The 27,138-nt window shown below is 36.4% G+C and overlaps 1 protein-coding gene across 2 annotated transcripts; it reads left to right on the top strand.

The window, feature by feature from the left end:
* The first annotated feature begins 415 nt into the window (after window positions 1–415).
* Window positions 416–24,170, top strand: LOC128227212 (multiple epidermal growth factor-like domains protein 10). Of its 2 annotated transcripts, XM_052937515.1 has the most exons (10): window positions 416–469; window positions 694–760; window positions 1,906–2,018; window positions 3,455–3,667; window positions 15,574–15,789; window positions 16,342–16,467; window positions 18,010–18,141; window positions 19,935–20,081; window positions 20,625–20,778; window positions 22,491–24,170. In XM_052937515.1, exons 3-10 carry the CDS (start codon window positions 1,949–1,951, stop codon window positions 22,588–22,590), a joined length of 1,158 nt encoding a protein of 385 aa, XP_052793475.1. In that variant the 5' UTR covers window positions 416–469; window positions 694–760; window positions 1,906–1,948; the 3' UTR covers window positions 22,591–24,170. The 2 variants fall into 2 exon arrangements, with proteins under 2 accessions (XP_052793475.1, XP_052793476.1); XM_052937516.1 differs by lacking the exons at window positions 416–469; window positions 1,906–2,018 and having other exon boundaries at window positions 516–760.
* The last annotated feature ends 2,968 nt before the right edge of the window (window positions 24,171–27,138 follow it).

Raw genomic sequence — 27,138 nt, 5'->3', positions numbered from 1 at the left:
GTATAATATATTAGGACAGTGCCCTTGAGCTGAAGTTGAGAAGGTGCCTTAGCGTTTGGTGAGTCAAAAGTAATTTTCATCAGCGTTATGTACGCTTCAAACTCTTGCAAAAACTGAGTGTCATTGTCAGTTAAATACGCTGAGAAATATTTGTCAATCTTTAAGTACAGGTGATAAATGTTTTCAATGGGTGTTGGATGTTGAAAGTTTTGTTCGTATCCGTCTCCATTGCTTAAATACTTAATTAATAACTTTATTCTCATCAATATCATTCTCTCTGATAAGCTGGTATATGCACGTTGGCATTTAGCCGGTTTGCAATAATTCATTTGAAAGGTGCCAACTTCCTTGTTATAGTATATTGATTTACGATACATACTCCTGAATAGTGTATTTACAATGGCTATTTAACAAGAAAAGATCCTGAACTTAATTAGATTGATATTAAAGATTCATAGATAAAGCGGAGGTAAAACATAACGTTTAGTGTGCCATAATAACACGTTCATTTCTTATTTAAAATCGTGACGTGTACATATACGAGGAATACAGCACTTGAAATTAATTATAAAAGTTAGAAATATACAGCAAAAAATAGTTTTCTTTATTAATGATTAGTTTGCATTATATTTGAATCGATATAACAATTTGCTAAAATATAACCACAATACACTTGAGAATGATATAACACAGGGATCGGAAACAGCGACTTGTATTGTGTTTATTGGATCTCTTTGTTTCATTGGACGTTGGATTTCAGGTACGATCGGCTCTATGTTATGTATATACTATGTTTCTTTATTAGTAAAACCATCATCTCTAAAGGACAGTTTTATTAAACGTCACACTTTTATAACACCTGACGACTCATAATGTAATCTGTGATATTTCTTCCGGTTAAGAATTTGCTGATACTTTGACTTTATTCGAAAACAGGTAATTTTACAGATTTGTAACCATAAACAAGAGACGCAATGTTGAATCTTTGGCGATAACAGTGTATGCAATCTGTGCCGTGCACAGAATCAATAAACTTCACAGAATTGACATATTGACTTAACTCGGTATAAAGGAAGAGTTTTTGAAGATATTTTACGTCCCCTTAGGCCAAGGTCATTGTCACTAAACATAGAGAAACGGTTGGAACTGAATAACCTTAGTTAGGGCTGGCATATCTTGACTTAAGCTACTATTTAGGAAGAGATTGTAAAGAGACCTATCATGGGATTACGTTTGGGCCTATGGAGATAAGGTCAAGGTCAATGCTACTAAAAACGAAACACGGTTGAAACTTAATTTTCTTTAGCTAGGGTTGACTTACTTTGACGAAACTTAGTATTTAAGAAAAGTCTATCGGCCCCTAGGGTTAAAGTTCAAGTCACTGTTACTTAAAATAAAAAAACGGTTGAAACTGAATAGAAAACTAGTAAGTTACTGTTGATCTTTACTAAACTCAGTATTTATGAAGAATTTATGGATATTTTTCATTGCGTTGCCGTTAGGGTCGCTGGTGTCAGGGTAAAGGTCATTTTTACTAAAAGTGGAAAACAAATAGTTGAATCGAATAACCTTAGTTAGGGTTGACATATCTTGACTAAACTTAGTACTAAGGGAGATTTAAGGCGAAATTTCATTTGATTGCGTTTTGGGCCCATCGGGTAAAGGTTACTGTTGCTCAAAATAGAAAAAAGGGTAAAACTGAATCTTGCAATAAAGGCTCCAGTTCTATTGTCAATCATTTAAATACTGGTTTCCTTGCATTGCGTCTTTGCATTATTTTGTTTTAAATTCAAATGTTAACATGTATTTCATACAAGAATATTTAATATTTAAATTGATAGATGCCTACTGCCCTAGGGAATGTACAAGATAATGTTACATAGTCTAGAATACATTGTCTTCCAGACAGCTGCCTTACCTCAAATACGATATCTTAACAGAAGAAAACATGTGCCGAGACCTCAACAAGCTGGTGGTTTTCTTGTTTTTGAACATCTTTACAAATGTTTCGGCATTAGGTAAATAATGCGTTTCACTTCAGTTGAAGCAAGTTTAAAGTCTACATAAGTAAATAATGTGTTAATGGATATTATCAACTTAGACTTTAATTACTGAAAGAAGAAATGTGTTAATAGGCCAAGTGTAAAGTTATGACAATACATACTAATCTAAACCCACAATTGATTTGAGTTCCATTGAATCTCTGTTTAACTAACTGTTCCAAGAGGACAATCCTTTCATTTATCTGTAAAGCTGTTTTGATGCGTATTCGTTCTGTATTTTTTTGTGTTTGTATTTGTGTATATGTTATTTATATGTTTGTGTCTCTATTTCATTGTCGTGTGAGACCTGGGCCATGTCCCTCTAAACAGGGATTATTTTACAATTGATATTGACTTGGCTAGTCTCAAAAGTATTTAGCTTTAGCTACATAATTATGATCAATTTACTATTGAACCGCGACAAACAGAAATGGATTTGATATGCGTGTGTGTTGAACCGTAAATTCAATGTTAAGGTTGATTCATTATCAAATATGTGTCACACAAAAAAGAATCTGAGTTCTTTATTCAATAACATAGTCTAAGATATCATAGTGTTTGCTTACGTCATATCTATTCTTATATCGGTTCCGGTATTGTGTTTCGCAAGTAGCATTATAATGGTCCCAGTATAAGCATATCAATTTTATAATATTTTATCTGTGTTATCTATTTAGAAAGAAATGAAATTATTGAAATTCTAATTGCTTATTTGTTTAGGTTTAAATATCTCTGGTTTGATCATTTTTATTAGTATCAACTCATATCATTATTCGTAGACCTAACAACCTTGTGTTAGAAAAGAGAATATGAATGCTTAATTTACAAGAGCTGAATGAAATCGCTGATTGAAATTTGAGCTGAGGTTTATTAAGAATCAAATACCGAGAATTTGAGCAGCAGCATAATAACAAGAGTGGCCTAGCATAAGTTTTAATAACTTTCTTAACCATCGTTGTAGTTAGTTGCACTTCACACTCAGCTGAATGAAACAATAAATACAAAAGCTAAGAGGTGCTAGTCTGTATAAAAACAACTTCCAAAATACAGTGAATTGTATTCTTTTTTAGTTCTTGAACAAACAAATGTTGATCCCTTTGGAAAATATGCGAAAAACAACGAATTCTGAAGATGTTCCAAACGTGCTAAATCAGCCCTAAATAACTCCATTGAAAAGACTGGTCAATTGTCTCTTTGTCAAAGATGGAAATATTAAACATGATAGTACTTATCCGTATTTATGGCAACTGATGTATTCCAAACCACGTTTTGATGGATCATACAAAGCCAATATGAAAACTTTTTTCTGTGAAATTCCGTGTTATTTTCACTGCTGCGTTACAAGGCGAAGTGATCACTAACTAGGATGATGTTTTAAAATAAATGACCCGCTTTCTTCTCTTTTTTTCTAGCCACCGGGAATCAAATGAAAGGAAGCGCAAATCAGTCGTCACAATACCTTACATGCTCAGCAGAAAAAGCGTTCGACGGTGAAATAATATTCTATGAATCTGAATCTCGTTGCACATGCAGTGCTACAGCTGTTCGCCAAATACCTCGGTGGTGGGAAATGAATTTTGGATCCAAGCATTTAATTGGTTCTATAAAAGTCATCGGTCGTGATGGTACGTATAAGTAAGTCATTTAAGTTTTAAGCAAGTAAAGTGTATTACAAAAAATGACTTGATTGATCTGGTTTGTTAATAGAAATCCATTGAATAACTTAAATGGAAAATCAGTATGTACGGAAGCCTGATTTTATTTGTTCTTATTTGAGCACGATGGTCAGGTTAATCAGTTTCTAGTGCATAGGGCGGCCCCAAGAGTCCAATACACCGGCTTCGGTATACCTTTCCCCTATATACAGGAGAAATATTCCTTAAATGATCACCGTTGTTTTATTTGTATATACACGGTTATAATCCATCTTTAGTTTTTTGACGAAAGGATAATAATGTATACTGAATACGTATTATATTAAAGTTGATGTATGTCAACTTGTGAGAAGGTGGTTCATATATTTCATTTATTTTAAAAAACATTATTTGACAATTAGTGCGATTCGTTCAAAGATTGTTTACCATAAACTACTTATCTTCACGCTTGTTCAAAATCGATCGTTTTCTAAACTGTATTCTTAACGTGTTTAGTTAATGCAGTTGCAGTTGTAGGTTTAAAGTTACCTTATTGATGAATCTTGTGTGGTGTTATATATCGTTATGGTTCCATGCTTGTGCAGTTGGTATATTCGGGTCAGAGAGAATAAAGCAAGTTAAACGTTGTGAAGCGCAGAGTAGTATTCATAATCATCAAAATATGTGTATACAGTATTATTAACAAGTTAAAGAATATCGCCCGTTTAAGGTCATTATGTATGATACATTCCAGTTAAGAGCAAAAAACAAACGAAAAAACAAAAAGGAAATTTGATGCATTATAGTCCTATAGATCAGGTCAAAGCAGTACGAATAACAAGACCGGCGGTTTTTAACACCTTGAAGCATGTTAAAATAACATAGAGTCAAACTATAAATCTATCCACATTTAAGTTTTGTTTCGATAGTTGGTATTGCAGCAAGTGCATTATTGGAGTAGCGTGCCACAAGAGGAGGCCAACGCTCATCTAAGTCACACAATGTAATTAGTGTAATTAATGGGATTGAAGTGTTTCTTCATAATAAACTTACAGAAAAATGATAGTTAAATACACAGTGAGAGGGAGTTTCTGAAATATAACCTTCCAATGCATGATCATTTATAATTGTTTATGTAAAACTCGTCCCGCCTGTTATAAAGCTTAATTGTCAATTTGCCATTTTTTAAATCCAAGTTGACCAAAATGATTCAATGGTATTACAACTGTTTGTGTTATGTGTTTTTTTCCATTCGTTGTATGCAGGATGTCGAACTGTCGGTTCGTTTGTTCGTTTTATCGTGTCCCCTATTGAGTTCGATAATACCAATATTAAGGTCAAAGCTGCGGTAGAGTTTTTAGTTGAGTTTATTATGTAATGTGTAAGCTGTTAGACAGTTTATTTGTATCGATACATGTAGGCTCTTTTCTTGTCCATGTCACTCTTTCTATAAAGTTAAATCCATTTGTTCGAATCGAAAGCAATTTATGTTAGCTGTCAAAAACTATTTCCGTTCTATTATATATGTATTTACAACTGATTGCAAATACACATAACAAAACGTGTTCGTTATTCATTTTAACATGGAAAGGTCGCAATGTCAATTTGTACCTTCGAACAGTCGGGTTCAACGTTCAAGTTTTAACACTTGCACCGTTTGTGCATAAAGCTTTTGGTTTATGTAAACCTAAAATACAAGTTTATTGCAATGAATTTCTCTTTGCTTGTCATTTTGCGATTTTTTATGGGAAATCGGCCGGCTGAATTTGTTTGAATTTAGTGGCAATTCCTTGTTCCAGCTGATAATTAAGTCGTCTCGCTGTATGTTTGGTGGTTACATACTATTAAACTGTTAGTCATTGCGGATAATGGTGATGGGGATTTTTCCGAAATGTAGAAAGGCTTAAGGCTCTCTGCTGGTGCCAAACAGGCAATGTAGCAGACCATTATGATCAATATTGTAAACAAAAGGGGCCTACATCATATTCCTCACTTAAGGGGAAATTGAGAGCTTTTTTTGGTGATGAGAAGAGCGTTCAAGCAGCTCAGATAAGCTTTCAGCAATAGTTTCAATTTGGACACGAGGCACCGGAAGAATTGGCAGATAGGTTCATGACCCTAGGGATACGTTCATTTAGGAACTTGGATGACAAGTTCATGAAAACACAAATGGTGAACCGGTTTTGCCAGGGGCTATTTGATAAAGATGCAGGGCATGCCATATGAACAGAGCCTGGTTTTAGCCATTCGATCGGTTCTCAAAAACCTATTGGCCCTACGGTAAGCTTTAGCTGACCTTGGGTAAAATTTAACAAATACCTTTCTTTTTCGTCAATAAGGGCGGGGTATAGGGCGTGGGCGAGCTAATGGTTGCTATGGGTCTGGGCAAGTTGGTCACTTCCAATCGGAATGCCCAAATAAAACAAACGTTAAACGACCAAGTTGCAAAGGAGTATGTCATTCCAAGCCCCCCTTTCAAGTAAACAGGACCTGCCTCCAAATCTCGCATGCCGATCAATTTCTCAAAAAATGTCTGACCCAACCCCGCCAAAATTTAATCAACACTTAGATAGTGGGGGACAACAAAGGAAAGAGGTGGCTCCACTTCAGGTTTCTAAGCCTGTTGTGGTCTGCCAAATATCCTCAACCTAGTTAACCATGCCTGTCAAAGTAGGTTATATATATATTGGTTACTGCTGTAGTTGATACTGCTGCCCAGGTCACCATAATATCTGATCAGGTATTTAAATCCAACTGACAAGACTCCCATATTGAGGCAAGTAGAATTAATGGCAGCTTGTAGAGATACGTGGCTATGGCTGGAATGGTTGTGGGACAAATACAAGTCAAACTTGTTGATCGACTGCATCAAGAACAACAACTGTATAAGTGGTTAAGTTCGCGACGTGGAAATGTTTGCAAATTTCGCGAATTGACTAAATTCGCGAATATATTGACCAGCGTTAATATCCACGCTGCATGTAGTGTAGCGTGTGCTTTTATGAGCTACTTTGCAAGAATAGGATTTATTGCACTTGAACGTAAGTCAAGGTCGTTCACAGACTGGTGGTGTTTGACTTTATCGGCAACGCAGTCAGAATAATAAGTATGAACTACTGATTTTTATGAACATTTTGTTTGGAATGGCATCGAGAGGCTGCATTTGATCTGTACATGACGGTGGGATGAAAACAAACGTGATGTTATTTGCCTTGAGTTTCTCTAACATGGTCTAACTGAAAAAAAAACGTCAAATAAAGCCAGAGTAGCTTGATCACATCTGTACAAACAAACAAAAGCTACAGATTAGTTTACACACCTATATTGTGATAAAGCATGGCATAGCGTTTCTTTGTTACCACGTACCGGCTTTAAATGAAATGTGTATTGTACAGTATTGTTTTGAACTGCACACAAATAACTGTAACAATATGAGAATACTATGCCTTTATATTTTGATGATTTATTACTATTTATGAAACCTGATTAACCGATTACTAAAACTTGACAACATACCTTTCAATTGGCAGAATTTCTCTAACGGACTCAAAGTAGGGAATCACTATCGAATCCAGAAACTTGAGAATCGTGTCACGATTTTCACAACGTGTAAATCTTACGCACAGTCATATTTTGAGATTCGCGAACATTTCTACCAGCGAAACGTCACAAATCTTCAATTCAGAAGTTTTTGACCAGCGAACAAAACCACTTATACAGTATATGTTGCCCTAACTAAGCAGCAAATGCTGCTCGGTTTCGATATTCTTAGATACCAAGGTAAGGCAGCACTAGATATAGGGCGGGGTGTTTTTCATTTTAATGGTATATAAATCAGCTTGGCTGTCTGTTCATCTAATGGTCAGCCATCTGTAGCAACAGTTACGGTTACTAAACGCATGATGGTTTCCCGACATACTGCGGCAAAGGTATAATGTAGAATTTATCAGGCCTTGCCAAGTTATATGATGGAACCAAGCAGCAACTATAGGTTTATAATGTTTGAGTTGTTCGCATTGCCGATTCAGAACCGATCATGGGTTTGGTAAATCCGAGTGACCGGTACCGAGTGGTCACCAAAGGTATGGAAATGGATAGGGCATACCCGGTTGTAATTGTGAAAAACAGGTAATAAAGGAGCCGGTTTGGGGACAATTAAACGACTCGGAGCACGCTCTCTCTCTCCGTACGGTGAGATGGTGCATTGATTTTTGAGCATTCAATGATATAATTGTCAATAACCTGTACCCCCTTCTCCTAATTGATGGCTGTCCAGTAACTTGTGGTTCCCCAAGCTTGATGCTAAATCTGCATATTGGAAGCTTAAGGTACGGGAAGAAGACCGTAAATAGACTGCTTTTATCACAAAGTGTGGGCTTTACGAGCATGTCCGTATGGGTTTTGACCTTTGCGGGGCCAAGCCACATTTGTTATGGCAATAAACCTGATTCTGATTGGGCTAACATGGAAGACCGTGTTGGCATTCCTGGATGATGTATTCGTGTTCGATAAGAGTTTCCATGTTCAACCGGGAAATCTTAAGGAAACCCTTGAACAATTTCGTAAGTATGGCATGACACTCAAGCCCAAGAATGCTCTCTATTTCATTCTGAAATAGAGTTTCTGGGTAGTGAAGTTGGCAACAATCAATTAGCCATGCCTGAGGATGACATTGGTGTGTTCAAAGATTGGCCTGTCTGTACATGTTCTAAAAATATAGAGCGTTTCATTGGACAAGCCAGTTATCATAGAACTTCCATATGTTGGATACAACACTGTACGCTTCAACGGTAAGGGCAAATTTGAGTGGACTAAAGAACAACATAATGCCTCAAAAAAGCACTATCAGAGCACCCCCCCCCCCCCACACACACACACACCTTACTTTCGTTGTCCAATGAAAGAGATGAATTGGGGCTAGACACACATTTTTAGCTATCGGGGCGGTGCTATCACAGTTTCAATATGGTCAGGGAAGGGTAATTGCTTATGAAAGTTATGCCTTGACCAAGGAGAAACGTAAGTATTGTGTAACACGACAGGAACTGTTGGCTGAAGTGCGCTTTATCAGACAGTTTAGGAACTATCTGCTTGGATAAGCTTTCTTGATAAGAACATACCAATCTAGTCTCAGGTGGTTGATGCATTTCCGTGAACCACAAGGGCAACTGGCGAGATGGCTCGAAGAGCTCTCGCAATACAACATGATACTTAGGTATCGGGCTTGACATGACCATAGCAACGCTGATGCGCTGACTAGGTTACCATTAAATAGAGAGTGCCAGGGGTGCAACGAAGGGGTTGGGGGAGTTGCCTTGTGGTCGGTGTAAATATTGCGCAAAGGCTCAATACAACTAGTGTGGACTATGCTGTGCCATTGGCAGCCCGGAATGTAAAATCGGTGACTGATAATGATCAGGATTGTTCGGGAGGTCTGCGGGACACGGGTAAAGCCGTTCACTTGGATGCAAGTAGAAATGCAATCAATTGCCTGAGTAACGGTGGGAATCAGGGTTCTCCTGGTCCCACTGTATATGAGGGTGAACGGTTATTTCCAGGTAAGTTGAGGAAAGGAGTGGGAATGATCCTGTCATAAACTTGTTGCGACAAGGGTCTGTATCTAGTCCAGCAAATATATTCTTGATCGAACTCGGCTGGTAAGAGCTAATGTATAAACAAAGATGCAGTTTTGTATGAGGTGGAGCCTTATACTTAGGATTTGCGGTTAATCTTACCAGCAACCCTCAGGAATAATGCACTGGCTCAATATCACTATTTTCGCTCTGCAGGGAATCAGGGAGCTAAAAGAACCAGGGACCGTAAAGAAAAACAATCCTGGTTTGGTCTTAAGTGGAAAGATATATGTCTGGCTATGTGGTATGCAACTAACATTTAAAGGGCATGAAAGGGAGTAGTATTCCTCTCACAGAATACCAAGGTAAAGCGCTGTGAAAAGGATGCATCTGGACTTTTAGGTCTTCTATGGGCAATGGATACATACTTATGATGGTAGATAAGTTCACAAAGTGGTTGGAGTGCATCCCTCTACCAACACAGTACGCCGAGGCCACCTCGACAGCAGCGGTTGACGATATTTGGCGTTCCGATCGTTTCAGATCAGGGCTGCAACTTTGAATCGAAATTGCTTTAGCAGGTTTGTAAGGTGATAGAAATACATAAGGAGAAAACCACGTCCTTCAGGCCGTCTGCCAATGGTCAGGTGGAAAGGTATTATAGCACCTGCATGGATGCAATCCGGTGTTGTATAGGTAAATCCCATAATTTATGGTATTTGCATCTCCAGCAAATCGTTGAGGGCTCTCCGTTTTTCAGTGAACCGAATGACTGGTTTCACAGCAAACAAGCTAGTGTTTGACCGAGAGATATATGAATCACCTAGTAGCATGTTTCCCCATCGCTCGGGTAAAAATAATAACCCTGAGACGTATGCTCATGAACAAGCTGCAACAATGCAAACAGCTCATCAAGTGGCTCGCAAGGTCATACAAAACACATCCAAGCGGAAGAAAAGGAAGCATGACCTTCGCGTACTGGAAAGAAGCTACACAGTGGCTAATGTGGTTTCTTTATTAGATACTGCTGTGCTAAAGGTAAATTTCGCAAACAATGCCAACCTTTGAAGGGCTTGCTGTTGTAGTGGAGAAGATGTCTGATTATCTGTTCCATATCAAATTCCGAAAATCGGTGTTAAGCCCTGTACGGAAAGAGAAATCCCGCAGTTGCAGAACAATCCAGTACCAGCCTGTACTGCAAGAAGAGATACTCGTGTGTATTGCTTTTACTGAAACACTTGACAAGGCCGGTTTATGATACATGTAAATAAAGCACGTATTTATAAAATACCTTTATTTTGCAGGAAACACTTTGACCAAAGGAAACGAGAATAACAATGGGACAGCAACCCTTAAGTTGGCCCCGGTTGACAATGCAGTCCATCTTGTCATGTATTTGCTAGTACTCGGAAGGGCACAAACCTTCGACCTATGTATTTACCTTTACGTCTAACATCCAGTAGGGACCCCGAACGGGCCATATTAGCTCTTCGGGGTCAGGTTAAATTCGCTAGGGGCATTGAGAAGGAGGGCTTTACAGCTAGGGAACTGCAAATCTTGCAGTTCCAGGGTGCCCATTGGCTCAGGGACAATGTTGGCCCACTGCCAAAGTCGAAGCTTCGCCCTGAAGCCACAGTGGCTCCTATGATATCTTGTCGGGATAACCGTCGGGATATCGACCCCAATTTGGAGCGTATTGAGGCGTATTGAGGAAGAAGATGGGAGGCTTGCACAGGGCAACTCTGAATATATGGAGTTCTGTGTCCTCTTCGTCTCTCCTGTAAAAGACTTATACATGTCGATGAGATAGATAAACCTTCATTGTCTGGCCTAGGCTCAGTTTCAAGAGGAGCAAAGGAATTTCGTGTGAAACTGAGACAAGCGGTACGGACCGTCCAAATCCTTAGGACTTTGGCCTCACTAGTTATGAACTTAATGTGGTTACTGTCGACGAGTGTCCCTTCCCGGGTTGTAGAAGGGAACTACGCAGAAATCGTGCACTTAACATGCATCTTCCGGGAGTGTTTGAGACCCTGATCCATGGAGAGGACATTTCCTTTCGGAGGCTCAGCGCTCTTAAGTTAGTGTTCACAGAGGCGGAAGCTCCATCTGCCTAGCTGCATAGGCAATGGAGGACTTCTGTGTGGCAAAGTCAATTACCATACCGGCAGATTTGACAGCATTACTGCACTGGAAGATAGATCTCAATCTTCCATCGATGCTGGAGGCCCACCAGGTCTCCAAACTTCGTGAGATGTTCTGTTTCACGCAGGAGAAGAGGGATATGGTTCCATCGGTACCGGTGCCTTTGCTAGCCACTATCACTTGGATCGCACCATCCGCGATCTAAACATTGAAGATCAGATACTCAGTCGGATTTGTAGCTTTATAGCTTTGTAGCTGCCTGAGGCTCTTGATGCGAGGGTGACACGGGTGGTTGGGGTCTTCAGTGATCCAAGGAAATATTCTTCGAACTCCGAAGAGAAGGCCTATTACGACCAGGGTGTGGTCCAAATGGTTGGGTTGCATCCGAAGACGGACCCCGAACCGGTATCTACCTAGTTTGGCCAGATGGAGAGGCTGCATCAGGTTCTATTAAAGCTGACCCATGTACTGGTCCTAAATGTTCGGGGTCCCGACTCAGTCGCGTATGAAACTCTCATGGCGGTCATGTTCGAATGGTTGGCTTATCCATCGGTAAGTAGGGAACAGCTAATCCATGTACACACTTACATTGGAACTGGAAAGACTATTGACGTCTGGACCAGGTCCTTTCCTAACACCTACTTTGGTTTTACCAATGTAGTAGCGCTGTCAAATGCTAGGACCATGGCACTAAGGGGTATGACTCTTGGCCGTCTCTTGCTTGAGACAGGCTCGCGATATCTCAGCCGGGGCCTGTCACGAGGCACGGAAAGTCAAATCCCAGCTTCCTTTGGGGTCACGGCAAGAAGCTGAGGTGAGGTCATGAGACTACCCTGGTGGGATGTCCTCTAGATCTTCAAACGAAATAAATCTTTGAGACAGCCACCCCTATTGAGGTTGTAATGTGGGATCGATCTGGAGGGGGTAATTGCATTGCGTCTTGAAGCGATTTGCTATTTAGAAATTAAAGTAAATTTGTTTTTGTCCATATAAAATAGGAATATTTCATCATTTTAATAAAAGAACACGGAAAAGCATAGTTGTATTGAATATGCAGTTTCAGTATTTTAACAATAACTTTTGTCAAAATATTTACATTCGTACTTGATTTTCTGAACGATAAAACTTGTGTTCATTTTTCATGAACCGGTCAACCTTTCGTGACCTTTGTAGGCGGAGTTTTGTAAGAAAGCAACGCCCTGATTGGGCGTTTGTGAATCACCATGCGTAGAGATCTTACTACGATCTTCTTCTTTGCTAAATATAGCACGGCACATGTATACACACAAATGATAAAATGACACTGTTAATGTGTCAAGTTTTAAATATTTGGACACGTTAAATGTCAGAATGCATGTTTTCGTCATAAGAAAGATACAATGGTATCGAACCTATTAATTAATAATAGTTTAAACTATCATAACACAACATTTAAATACATGAAATGATTGGAACCTGTCAAATTGTCATGTCTTTTTCGAGTAAGAACAATCGTCTTAAAGTGCCCATTCGAGAAGACTTGCACACCATTTAACTACAACTTGATTAAAACATTAAAATACAACAACATAATATTTTTTGACGTTATTTTTACCTGTAAAAGTGAGCGTTATCAACGTGACAACTTTTATTATGACCTCATTGATCATGCATATGTTAAACAGGAGTTAAAATATAGCGATATTTTTCGTGATAAAACAATAAATTTAACAAAGGAAATCATTATTACCACCATACGTATTACAGTAGCTACCAAATGATTTAAACGTATCTTGGATTTTTTTCTGTAAATTATTATTGAACTATTTATTATGCGGATGATAAAAAGAACGCCAAGCTTTAAAGACAAGGGCGAAAAGTGTTCGTACCATTAACATTTGTTCCCTTTGTTGTAATTAAAGACTTGTTCTCGATCCCTTAAGGTCGAAAAAAAATAAACAAATAAAAGGGAAAATGTAAATATAAGTATTGATTCTTATTTTTTGTGCGTTCATGCAGTATGAACGCTCGGCCGCGATTTTGCATATTTTGCCACAACCGCTATCGCGGTTCATGGATTTGCAAAGTCGCGGTCGAGCGTTCATACTGCACGAACGCACAAAAAATAAGAATCATCCCTGAAATGAGCTATTGTGGTGTATGGCACTGTACTCTTGTATTTCAGTAGATTTTCCATATTTTACCAAAATTAAGCTTTTATTTTATTTACTCTTTCTGGAGTAGGATTATAATTCCTCTTAGTTTTATATATCACATTGATAGAGACGTCCTGTATCACAAAGTATAAATATCAATTGGTATTTATTCAGTTATTACCTATTTTTGAAAGTGCGCGGCAAATTAGCCTAGTGGACAAATATGCTGTGTGTGGAAGCTCGAGTTCTTGCTAGGGTGATGACTACTGGTGCTATTTAGTAACTAATACAGAGATATCTCTGTACATAGATAAATGCTCTTTGAGATTTCGTCTGAAGTAACAAGGTAGTCTTGCCAGTTCTCTTTCTGGCAGGGCTTATCAGTTTTGTTGTTCATAAGTACCTAATACAGATTTCTCTTTGTAATTCGACAGGTACTCTTTGAGGTTTTGTCTGAAGCCTCCATGTTGTCTAGCCAGTTCTCCTTCTAAAATCCCTTGTCATGCCAACCAGTAACACTAAGGTACTCTCTGGGGTTCAGCTATTGCATCAAACCGGGCCAGTCTAATAGAAAACGTCTAGAATCCCCCTCCGTCAAAATAGGATGAGATAGAGTATGGTATCGATCGATACAAATTGTGACGTTTTGTTATGCCAGTCACATGACCGCTGAGTAAGTGGGTTTTAGAACAAAGAAGCAGGGGCAGACGATTTCCTGAAACTGAAGGTGACATACGTACTGTTGTATCGAGATAATGAAGTGTGATTTTGCCTGGGTAAAGACCACTTAGAGACTTAGGTTACTATTCCAAAACGGCCCTTATTGCAATAATAGCTATAAATGTCTAATTAAAGCCCAGAGTTACTACATTAATGAGTGCTGACCGCATATTAACTGTTCAGTATATCGCATTGAAAGGTGGACTTGGGACAGCATCTGTTCATGATAATTATAATCACAACGAAGCTAGGCATGAGAAAGGTTTGTGCTCGCTGGAATCTACGTGTTCTCCCTATCCAGCAGAAGCAACAACGAGTTGCTAACTGTAACACTTTTCTGAAAAAATACTAAAGTCATGGTTTCCTAGAATCCATCATAACTGCTAATAAAACCTGGGTTAGTCTTTATGACCCCGAAACTAAACTAGACAGTTCTGTGTGGAAGACTCTGAATTCTCCATCACCTACCAAAGCTTTGGTGAGAACCTCTGCGGAATAATGGATATACATCGTATTCTTCAACATGAAGTGCGTCACCCTAAGCCACGTATAATGAATAATTAGTTCAGGATAAAATTAGGTCAAATATACCGCTTTAAGGTACTGCGGCGTGACTTCATTTAAGCAATAAGGAAGAAGAGGCCAGAGCTTGTCGGCAAATCTTCACTATGACAACGCACAACCACATTCGTATGTCTTTACTAAGACAACACTAGCTGAATTAGATATGCATACTATACAACATCCCCCGTACTCTTCGGACCAAGCACCATGTTACTTTTGGAATTTTCCCACCATCAAGAACGAGTTGAGAGACTCTGGTTTCGACGACGTCAAAGACCTGCCAGTGATTGTTCGGAGGTGTTTCAGGAGGATACCAACAAAAATTTCAACAACCGCTTTAAAACTTGGGTTTACAGACACGAGAAGTGTGTGAAGTACTCTGATGAATATTTGGAGAAATTGTGACCGATACTACGACACAGATCGTTTGTAATTATTAATCCATTAAGTTGCACCGCTCACGTTTCCTTATCATTGCTATGGTGATTATAACTAGCGTCTTTTTTGTAATTTTGCTTCTGAAAGTGAATAAAACGTACAAAGAACTATGTATGTTTAGTGTTTACATATATTAAAAAATAAGAATGTTACGGCACTTTTCACGAAACGTTCAGAACAGCCCTCATATTTGTTGTGTAATTTTATGTTAACGGCCCGACTTGGCACAGTATATTAGTCCCGCTCGGCCGGGCTAGACACGGAGACCGCTGGTTTGAACACGGAACAGACTGAGGCAACTATATTACATGTTTTATTACAGGTTACAAAAGAGAGCAAAGCCAAAGCCTTGCTGCTTATATAAGTAACGACACGATGGGAGAAAACAGTGGCACAGTCGTTCACTTACCTGATTCGAATACTATTGGGTTAAAAGTGCAGTTTAACTACGCTCCTCGGGTTGCCCAGTATATCAACATAAAAAAAGATGGTGCAAATGACGTGATGACTATTTGTGAAGTAGAAGTATTCGGAGCAAGTAAGAAATAATATATCGTAATCAAATCTTTGCTTTAGACACTTTTGTGAGACGTGAATTTCATATTTTTACTACTTATTTGCGAGACGTGAATGTCGTAAACTTATTGAGTATATTTTAAAGGACATACCGACCTTTCATATGATTGTGTATCGACAGGTTGGATAAGAGTCTAAAAAAGCTTCGTTTGACTTTAAATTTGTAAATATGAACATTTTTCTTTAAATAACTACTCCACAAACAATCAGTTATACTACTTTTTGGCTCATGTTTTAATTCAGAATCAATCTGTTACCGTCTTTCGTTTTTTTCCTTATGCATCATCATTGAATATGTAACTTTCATTTTCAAAGGTAAAGTCACTATTATTTCTAACTTGAAGATTGAAGCATTGGCAATATAAGCGTAAATCAATGTAGCATTACTGGGGATAATATCATAATTAGCATTGATATAAATGCATGCCGTGATATGTTTCGACTTCATGTTTCTTCAAATACACAAAATAATATCAATACAATTTAAAAAAAAACTGTTTTCAAATTATGTCAGACTGTCCGTCGGGATATTTCGGTGACATGTGTTTGCGAAGATGTCATTGTAAGAACCAATGTGAAGTTATTTCTGGTCACTGCAACAATTGTGAGCCGGGTTGGAAGCCACCAACATGTGAAACAGGTAAATGTTCAAAAGTCACACAATCATCAAATTCTTGTAAACATCAATTTCTACAACGTTCTTTAACAATTATTATTATATATGTTTGATATATATCACTGGTTGTAAAATCCACCCGTTAATGATTGAAAGGACGTCAGCATCTATGATTTTTTTATTTATTGTTAAGACATTTGTTAGTGTGAGAGATCTAGTCGATGAGAGTGGTCTAATGGTATAGGTGTATGTCTCTCATTGAAGAGACCTTGCCGCATCTCTATATAGACACCAGTACTCGTTTATATCAAGGATTTGTATCGAGAGAAATTCAAATCAGATTTAAACTGTGTTCACAATCAAGCTCATACAAGTATGTTTATACAAACAATAGACCCTGAAAAGAAAATTACATTAGTAGATCTTCCCACCTTAAATTTACAGAATATTTTGAAGGCCACACTAAAAACATGTGTCATAAGAAATCAAAACAAAAATCAAAAACCTAAACAAATATCTAACATACGAATAATGAATAAACTATTTTGTTGATAAGCCAGCATTGATTGATACTGGTAGAAAGTGGCATGTTTCACAACTCAAGTCTTATAAAATGTTCATGAATCAGGGTACCGTTTTCTTGATAAATCTTGATATTAACTATCTATGTAAGTAAGTCATTTTTGACAACTCCAGAATTATTTTAATTCCATATTTTGTAAGTGTTAATAATAACGAGAAGAGGTCCGCATTAGTTTGAATAAAATATCAAACATTTACATGTTGTAAGTTTTTGATATGTGTGCACCAACAATACTCTGTAAACGTTATGTGTAATAGCTGTATATTGACCGTGTACATTTCGATTTTGAGAAAACTTTCTATAGCGAAATGTACTTAATAAACGATTTCGCAAACCTCTCTATATATATAATATATATTGCTTTTAGCAATATACATTTATTCCGGTTTATATGACAGTTTAACATTGCAAATTGTGAATATTCGCGCAGATCTTTAATTTGTAATACTATTCCATAAATCACTTCTTTGTTACTTGATTGAAACCCCTGACAGGTCGCTACGGTTTAAAAAACAAAAAACAGTGGAGATCTAATATAAATAATTCATATATTAACACTGAAATCTCTCTTCGTTTCTGCTCAAACAAATATATTCATTGCAAAAGTTTTAATCTATATTTTTTTTCAAATCGTATTTTTCGTTTCTTAATACGTATATATTTGCTATATGTGTTTTGTTTGTAAAACATAACTAAACGAGTTTCTAGAGAGAATGTGGCCCCATTTTTTTAAAACTTCTAAGGCAAAACTGATTGTGTATATGTCTTATAAAAACACAGTTACTAAAAATATATATATTGTTATTTAAACTGTAAATCAGGTTATTAATTATATCATATCGATGAAGAAATATACACCAAAACCCTTAATTGGATCCCCATATTTTTATTTATTTCAACAAAACGGAGTGGTTAATGTTTGAACCAGCATGTTCTATCATAATTGTGAACAGTTACTACATATCAAATTCAATGTCTTTTAGCATGCCAATCTGGGTTCTACGATGACTGCAAACGAGTGTGTGGGCAATGTAAGCAGCCACCATGTAACAAAACTGATGGCTATTGCACGGGTGGTTGTGCAGAAGGATACACTGGAGATAAATGTGACCAAGGTATTGGAATTTTGGTATTCTAATCGCCTGTTTTACATATTTCTTATGGGCTTGAAGTCGACATACTCTCACACACGCACTACAAGTCATTTACGTTTCACATGATTGGAACTACATCCTTTCTTTGTCGGACTGATGGCTTTCTTTTTTAGGATACATCTGAACTATAAAATGGGAACCTGATAAACTTGTCATTCATTGGGCATATAATGAGCGTGTAGGCCGTTAAACAAATTGCACTTGTTTTGGGCACAATAAATGGGCACTTAATTTATAATTTTCTTTCGGTTTTGTTGAGTGTTTGTAATTGTGATAAATGCACTTTTGTCATCATGTGGGTTAAAAATGTAAAAAGAGTTAAGAGATGTAATATGGATATAAAAATGCTTTGATAAATTAACTTTAATTAAACATATTGGTCCTTTAAAATAAGGATGGGATATGCAAATTTGATAGTGATTTTCGTGCTTAATTTTAAATATACAATTAGACTTTGTTACATGATTGTTTTTTGCGATAAATGTACTTGGACATACATACACTTCAAAGAGTTAACATAACCAAAACATACTGAACCTTAAATAGCCTTGAACTTATGTTGTGTTTCTCACACGATGTAAAACAATTAAAACTGATTGATTGAAGGCAAGACAAAAGGCTAAACCTTAGACGTTTTAAATCTAAAAAGAGTAGCATTTGTACATCAGTATTTCACTGTCAAATGGCTAAAACAGAACTACGCTTTATTTACCTGAATTTCGCAAGGCTGTGTAAAATATATAAGAATTAAAATTTAGCTCATTTTAAGCATTAACCTGTTAACATGATGTATATATTATGTCAAATCATTTATCATTTCAAATACTTGTTCACTAAATAGAAGCCAACAACAATACTCCTCCCTGTCGAACTAATCTTTCACATTTATGACATTTCATGTACACCAGTATGTGCGAACTTCACATTTGATACTACAGAATGCATGCATTAGTATGTGCAACAGTTTTCCACAGATTCCCAATAGTTATAGTTTGTGAAAAAGGCATCCGTGCCATACCAAATCAAACGCGGCATTCTAGTCGAGACAAGTGGTGTAAGCATAACCTCCGCTCTCAATCTGTGTGTAGACTGTTTCCTGTTGGTTGAGTGCGGTTGTAGTGCAGAAAAGTCCTTTCTTGAATTAGTGTTGCTTTGGCGACAGGAATGGTAAATTATAAGTGGTCACATGGTTGTTAGGACATGGTCTTGTAAGTTGCATCCGTTAACAAATGTTACAGGTACACAGCAGTTACGAGACTGGTATATTAATGTTAGAATAATAATATTTGCTTGTTTTAACTATTAATTCATTTATACATATTTGACGCAATTTGAATTTCCTGCAATCTGATAAGATGGTGTCATTTAAGAAGCAAGTTTTTGTGTCGTTGTCCGCGTCATCGACTATACTAAGCGTATATACTCTAAGGACATGAAAGACATTGAAATGTTATTGGTTGAAAAATTGTGACGCTTACGATGAGAACGACGCACGCGAGCACGAAGCCGGACAAAATAATCTCAATGTATTCGCATATGATACAACACGTTTTCCGATCATTTACTTGTGCATGACTTGTCCCTTAACTTTACATTACATCGTTTAATGTCAGTAGATGACTCCTATTGCCTTTGGTACGACAACATTGGGCGCTCCCGACAAGCGACATAATTCGCGGAAATTCAGTTAGAATATACGAATTGAACACAATTCGCAAAACCTACCAAAAACAAGGTTATTTCATTTGTTTAAGAATGTCCCACTGGCAGATATGGCGACTACTGCTCTAGGAATTGTAGTCAACATTGTATTGCTGAAGAGTGTCGCCATGCCAACGGGATGTGCAGCCTTGGATGCAAGCCTGGATATAATTTCCAGATAGATCCAAAGTGTGAAACTCGTAAGTACTGAAATGTTTTCGTCTATTAATGTAAATGTGGTCTCATTGCGGAGAGCACATATCGGTTTATTTTACAAGTTAACAATTTATTATCGTTGTTATGAATGAATACATCAGCAGAAATTCAAATAGCTACCCTCACAAGAATAATACATATATCAAGAAGGTAGGATGGTAAGATATTCATAATGGTGTATGAACAATTTAAACATTGAATTGAACTCTTTTAAGCTGGCTAAATATTATACAACTTCAGCACACAACTATTGTTTTATTTCCCAATTTCATATTGTATGTAGACACAGTTCTTATAAGGTCGTTTTAAGTTAATCGCGGCTTAACGTCTCATCAAAGTGGCGAAAATGTTTGAAGACGTTTATTTTGGTTAATTGGCTAATCGTATGATTTTACTTTCAACTAGGAATAGTGACTTGAGAATGATAAAGTATTACATGTAAGCTGTTCTGAAAAGGAAATTTCCAAAGTAGTCCATGCCTAAAGATATGAGTGAAATTATCATTATTGATAATAAGCTTCTTGCAGATTATAGGGAGGAACGGATGTTTTCCATCTACGAGGTTGTCGGAGTGGCTGGAGTGTCGGTAGCAGGATGTCTTATCCTTGTATTTGCTTGTACTCTTGGATATAGAAGATACAAGTCGGCATCAAAGGAAAAAGACACAACTAACGTTATTCCGTGAGTAATATATCGCCGGATGAATCTTTTAGTTTATAGTGGTTATAATGCAGGAGACAGTTGATAAAATGTCCAAACATTACATATACATTTACATCTAGATACATTGATACGTTGGTTAAATGATGTGAATGATTTTCAAAATAATGCAAAAAATGAAAACTTTATCCAATTCAGCTGAACCAGAATTATGCATGTGCAGTTTAATACAATCAACATTTCAAATCTCACATGGGATACTTTCATGAGACGTGGTATATGTATCTCTTGATTTTCACGTTAATGACAACTATATTCTTTATGAGATAAGCGTATTTTATGAGGAAAGAATAATGTATTTAACATAGGGAGGCAAACGAGCATTCGAATATTCAATCGAACGTTAGGTATTCGAATGTCAAAATCAGCATTGGAATATGCGTTGTATTTTTTTTTTACTTGTGCCTGCAACTGTCTTGTTTTGTTTAGAGTGTGTGTTTAACTTGTTGTTATTTCAACGGTTGTTCCGTAATGCCAGAGGCTTGAACGGGTTGACAAGACACTGCACGCGCTTCATATTTCAATAAGGGACCCGTCGTCGGGTACTATAAACAGTATCCGTAATTTTGGGATAGCTGGCCATGAGACAAGTGACATCAAACAAGTTTCAATTATGTTCGGTACATTTAAATGACCATGTCAATTAAGGAGTTACGGAATCGGTCTTCACACCAATGTGTTTAACTGGCTGCCAATTAACCTGTGCAATACTGCTGAAACCGCCGTGATGGTATAGATGATATTTGCTAGTTGTTTCGATATAACGTTCGTGCTTTGAAATGCAACTGTAAAGTATAGCGTTTAAGGATAAATTTCCTGAATTGTTGTACAATAGATGAATAAAAATCCACGTTTGTTTTCGTTCAAATCTGTTACTAGTCTCGGAGTTGGTTTTTTTTTTTCCATAGTTATATTTAGTTAAGGTCGACCAATGAACGAGATTGCGAGATATTGCAGAACATTGAAAACTAGATACCCCTCTCGCGAGTATTGTGGATCGTCAGACGGCAAAAATAACCTTCCATTGGCGCTTAATGTCATTGAACCAGGAATTTACGGCGATCTATCTTTATTAACAAATAAGAAGGCAATATAATTTAAATAATTCGAGTTTAGTCTTTGTTTGTTCAAAATTAATTCTTTTTTGATGAAATTGTTTCTAAAAATGGCTAATTTCAGAGTTTAATTTGGGGAAAAACAAGTATCGTCGCTTGGGGGGAGTATAATGTAGCCGGGTACCATCTACGAAGAAGGAAAAAACCTGCCCCGGTGAAAGTGAATAACAATAGTTTACTACTATTTCTTAACGATTCATTTTTGTTATTGAATATTCGATCGGAAGATCTACAGAATATTCGAATACAGATGTGTTGCCACTCGTTTGCATTCCTAGTTTTAAATCCTTATTGACCTATATTTTATTTAAGTTCACAACCATAACAACATTAGATCTAGTCCATCTAATAGTATGACAAAACAAGAGTCTTTGACTCTACTTATTATGTCTGAGAACCTATCCGTTTTGGGATTCGATGACATTTTAATTTTCACGTAACCGAACTAAGAAACAAACGACTTTACATAGCATATTTTTGCAGAAAAAAATAGTGTAAATGACAAGCATGTTTCGTTAAGATAAGGTTGTAGGATTGCACACTTTACATATTTTCCAGAGACATCGACTTTGTTAATACGGGAAGAGCATACGAAGGCCCGAACGAAGTACAGCTTCAAAATAGCGATGAACATATCTATCAGACTATCCAGAACTGACGCGTGTCAAGAACTTTTCTCTGTGTGAGGATGCGATGAAAATCACAGTTTATTTCAATAGAACTGCGACATATTTTGTGCGTTCTTTCATTACACGTACATACTTATTTGTGTTTTTCAGTGACATGCAAACTATTATATCAAACTTGAAATCCAAGGCTGACTTTAGTTAACCCTTTATGTTAATGGTTATATTTGGGTTTATTGTACAGCTATTATTTTGTATTTCAATGTAGTTCTGATGACCCAAATACCCATAATGGAAGTTCACGAGTCGACTTTATTTACGGTGTGTGCACAAATCAAAAGAGCAGAGCTACATGGTTTAATGTATAACAATAAGTCAATGGTACCATTTTATACTCAATCATAATTCCAAATTGATATACTGCATTGTTCAATATGTATGTTTGTTGTTATGCTTGCATGAGCCTTTGTGTATTGCGTATGTTACAAAAAGGTATTAATATGTATTTATGTAAGTGTATAAATATACATAATAGCTTCTTTTTAATTAGTTGCTGCATGTTTTGTTTCTTGATGAACTTTGTTGTTGTTGTTATTAATATTTGTCGGTAAAAGCTATACATAGCTTACCTTTATCTATATGTACATAAGATTATACACTATTTTTTTCCTAAAAAAAACACACATTACTTCAAAGTACCTCTTCTAGCGTTTCACGTATATGACAGCCATAAATTTCCTTTAAATTCATTTCAAACCAAATTGATTTAAACAAATTAAAAGTTATGTCGCATTCCTCCTAGGACAATTTCTCACTTTGATTATTTTTGAACCTTTATATTTCAAGGACTCCATGTTGCATCAGCCGGAAGTCAGCAAGTTCTAGTTTCATCAAAAGATATTTAATCTAAGATATTTATGACAGACTTATTTCTGAGTGGCGGTATTGGACTGAAATCAAAGTATAGCAACTAAACATTACGTGCATCACTGAGACATAAATACAATTTGTGTAAAACAATGCTTTCGATAGTTTCCACATTGCACGATACAATGTGATGTTCAATGTGTTTTATAAAAATGTACACTTTAATTGATAATGAAAACATGCATTATAATAGCCCTAATTTTTTTCGAAAATTTTGATTTGAAATACCAACTTTCCCCCAAATAGATTAAGGTTACACGGTACTATTTCAATTTTCTGTATGTTTATAAAACTCCTACGCAGTAATCTCCATTGGCGCCAAGCAAAAAAGCGAGTTTTGAAAAATTAACATTGAGCTTAATTGTTTGTTTTGAAAATGTCATTCGAAAGAACGAATTCCAGATAATTCCCTTTAATGCATCATTTGTTTTCTTGTATCAATCGGAAGTAGAAATTTTAGTCTTCAATATAGAGAGGGCATCCTTGACAACATCCTGTTAGTATGGATTTAGTTATAACGTACCATTTACCACCGACAATAAACACTTGTCTTTATGTGTGTTATTGAAAGCCCAGGGCCCGTTTTTTCGAGCTACATGGTGAATAATTGAGCCTACTAATTTGTTAAATTTGCACAACTTTTAAACTTCTGAATTCTTTCCACAAAAAATGAGGAAAATTGATATTAACTGATGGATTACGCAATGATTTACTGTTTTGCATATTTAGTATAGATGAAGCCAGTTCTAGATTTCTTCTTGGGTGTTTGCTGTGTTTTTATTTCTAAAGAAAAACAATATTACTAGCGTTGAACATAATTAAGTTGCAATTATAGGAATAAATATCATTACTTTGATTGAATTGATTCGAGTGATCTACATGCAAATCTAAAAAAATCCCTGTTATCCGTATGCGTTTTATACTATTGGTGTTTCTATGCATGATAATGTTTAATATACGAACTACTTATATCGGCAACAATACAATAACTTAGTATTGTATCTGTTCAACTTGTCCTCATTGAATGCTGACATATGTTCTATTTTTATGTTTGGTAAGTTGACTATCGTGATTCAGTGAAGCCACGAATTTGCTGAGGGTGTTCTTCTGCATTTTGAAGGAGGGTCGAAGAAACATGGACTACATGAAACAAAGATTGTTTCCGTGAGCCAAAGCAGTACCAGTAATTAATGCAGACCTAATCAATACACCCACTGCAATATTATGTTATAGTAAAAATACTTAAAGCACAACACAATTGAAACAAATGCCATATATCAGATGTTTTAACCTCTTCGTATCAATGCACAAAATGAATTTCCTCTCCTTATTTAAATACATCTTACAGAGGGACCAAATCACTCTAGATAGACACTTGCAGATGATGACATTATTCTCCGCAAAATGATATATACGCAGTGTGTAACGTATTGAGGGTACATGGCACCATAGCTTTTTGTAAAGTGTCTGTCATACATTTCAGCCGAAGTCTTTGTAAACGTTCAGATACATCCGTGCTAGGTTTGCAGTAACACAAATCTCGCCAATGGCATGTTGTGTATTTATCAATGATGATTTGACGTTTACCATTTAGGGCAGTAAATTAGGTTTAAGTGAATACAAACATTGTTATAATTATATTCTGTTAAAAGTGTATTATGTTAAAACATTTTGAGGTGTTTTGTGGATCCTTTTTGCATCAGGCCAAGCTAAAGTTAGCTCGTGTTTGTATAACTGTCAAAGTACTCTTCACAAACAAACAGTTTCAAAGTATGGCCATTTCGAGCTGAAAGAGATGTAAAATATCTTAATGTATGTTTTTTTCAGCTAGCTGTTTTGCATGGCCTTAGAAACAAAATGTCCATGATACTTATACAATATAAAACAGATTAATACTGTTCTCACTTCTTTGACTCTTTCTGCTGTCATGTTTAAACGAATGTCAACTTCTACATGGTAATAGGCAAGTTATAAGAAAGTTCTACTGTAACAGGAATTACAGCTGGCGACACGTATGGCAACTCACTGGCCTTCTTTGTCCTGACAAAACAGCCATATAAAACACAAAGGTTAGAAAATGTAAGAAGTTGACACCGAAGTGTCAGTAGTTATGAGTGGCCTGTATTAAAGTCCCGTTAACGTTCAAACTACACTGATGAAACTTTTCCTACATACTATTAGATACCATCCAAAGAGTGGTAGCCAAGCCGAACAAGAAGTATTTCATCAGGTATTTCGACCCCCCCCCCCCACACACCCCACTACACAAGATCTAAATCACGCGCCGCAATATCTTGCAAACTAGAGTGAAACAGCACAAAATAACTTTCGTCACAATCGTTGTAAAATAAATACAGTTTAATCTCAAGACAGCCGTGTAGACAAATTGTTTTACAACAAAACAACTTGATATTAGGGTAGGCATATTTATTTTTCTTATGTCTTCGATGGGTTTCATTTAACTTCAGGTAAATCGTAAACATGCAATAACCTACCTTTGCCGATTTTTGTTTGGTTTGGAAACGATGTTCTCAAACGAAAGTTAAATTAATGTATGTGTCTTATTTAACTGTAATGAAAGGCCAAGAGAAAGATATTTTTCGCGGGTTTGTAAAAACTGTGTAATTAATTAGCGTTATTGTATGCACCATCTATGATAACGTTATCATGATTATTTATGGTATTGAGCCAACGAAATTGTTTATGTTTTATTATGTTATTATTTATAAAATTATTATTTCTAAGGCTTTTTATTGATTTCAATATTTTATGTCACGAGTGTCATAGATAAGCATATAAATAGTTTTTCTATGATCACGAATACGGTCATACACTGAAACCAACATTTTCTGAGAGGAAACCAACTAATTTTAGAAGTTTTATTAATATTACTATTTTAATTTATTTTCTCAATAACCCCAAATAAACGCCACTATCCGTCGGACGACCCTCACGCAACTTTATAGCTCATGATTTAGTCTTCAATTTTACGGGTTCGTTGGTAAAAAGTTCTCCGATATTTTGTTGATTGTTTATTATTCACTCGTTTTTAATGCAAACATTTTGTGAACATTACTCAATGAACTTTAACAAATGCATCTATGTTCTAAATAATTACAGTAAAAGCACGAAAGCACTTTAACATTTAACAGGTCATAAATAAATGACCAAATTACTACGACGTTATTTATTGCATAAATATTTGAAAGTTATAACATGTTAGCAAAACACTTGCGGATAATCATTGGCTAAATCGTTTTCCTAGTTTTAGAGTTTGTTTAATGATTCAGTCATCAATCACAGTCACAAGACCTGTCTGATCCTCTCGTTTTCAAGATAAAGAGTGAAGACCTGTGTGGGGTAAAATCATGAGTTAATATGTTAATGTTGTGTGAATTTTCCCTTTTATTTTGAATATCGACGGACGGGTTTTGCTCTCTATGTTCATGTGGTTGCGTGGATTTCTATCAGAAATAATAGTAAACAGGTTTCCGATACCATCCAGTGCATACTAACGGATTAAAACACTGTGCATATAATATGTATAACATAATGTAACATAATCTTATCAGGCCAATCAGTAGCAGAAAAGCTTAGATAAGTACATCATCATGTTTAACCCTCCACCTGAGTTATTATAACTCTACAAAAGC

Source organism: Mya arenaria, chromosome 3, assembly GCF_026914265.1.
Source record: "Mya arenaria isolate MELC-2E11 chromosome 3, ASM2691426v1".
In the NCBI taxonomy this organism is placed as follows: domain Eukaryota; kingdom Metazoa; phylum Mollusca; class Bivalvia; order Myida; family Myidae; genus Mya; species Mya arenaria.
This window is presented reverse-complemented; position numbering and strand designations above follow the sequence as displayed.

Bases quoted from the DNA above. Each gene is read 5' to 3' on its own strand.
- LOC128227212 (XM_052937515.1), top strand. From the start codon at position 1,949: ATGTGCCGAGACCTCAACAAGCTGGTGGTTTTCTTGTTTTTGAACATC. The intron at 2,019-3,454 runs GTAAATAATGCG...CTTTTTTTCTAG, and splicing joins TACAAATGTTTCGGCATTAG to CCACCGGGAATCAAATGAAA. The intron at 15,790-16,341 runs GTAAGAAATAAT...AAATTATGTCAG, and splicing joins AGTAGAAGTATTCGGAGCAA to ACTGTCCGTCGGGATATTTC.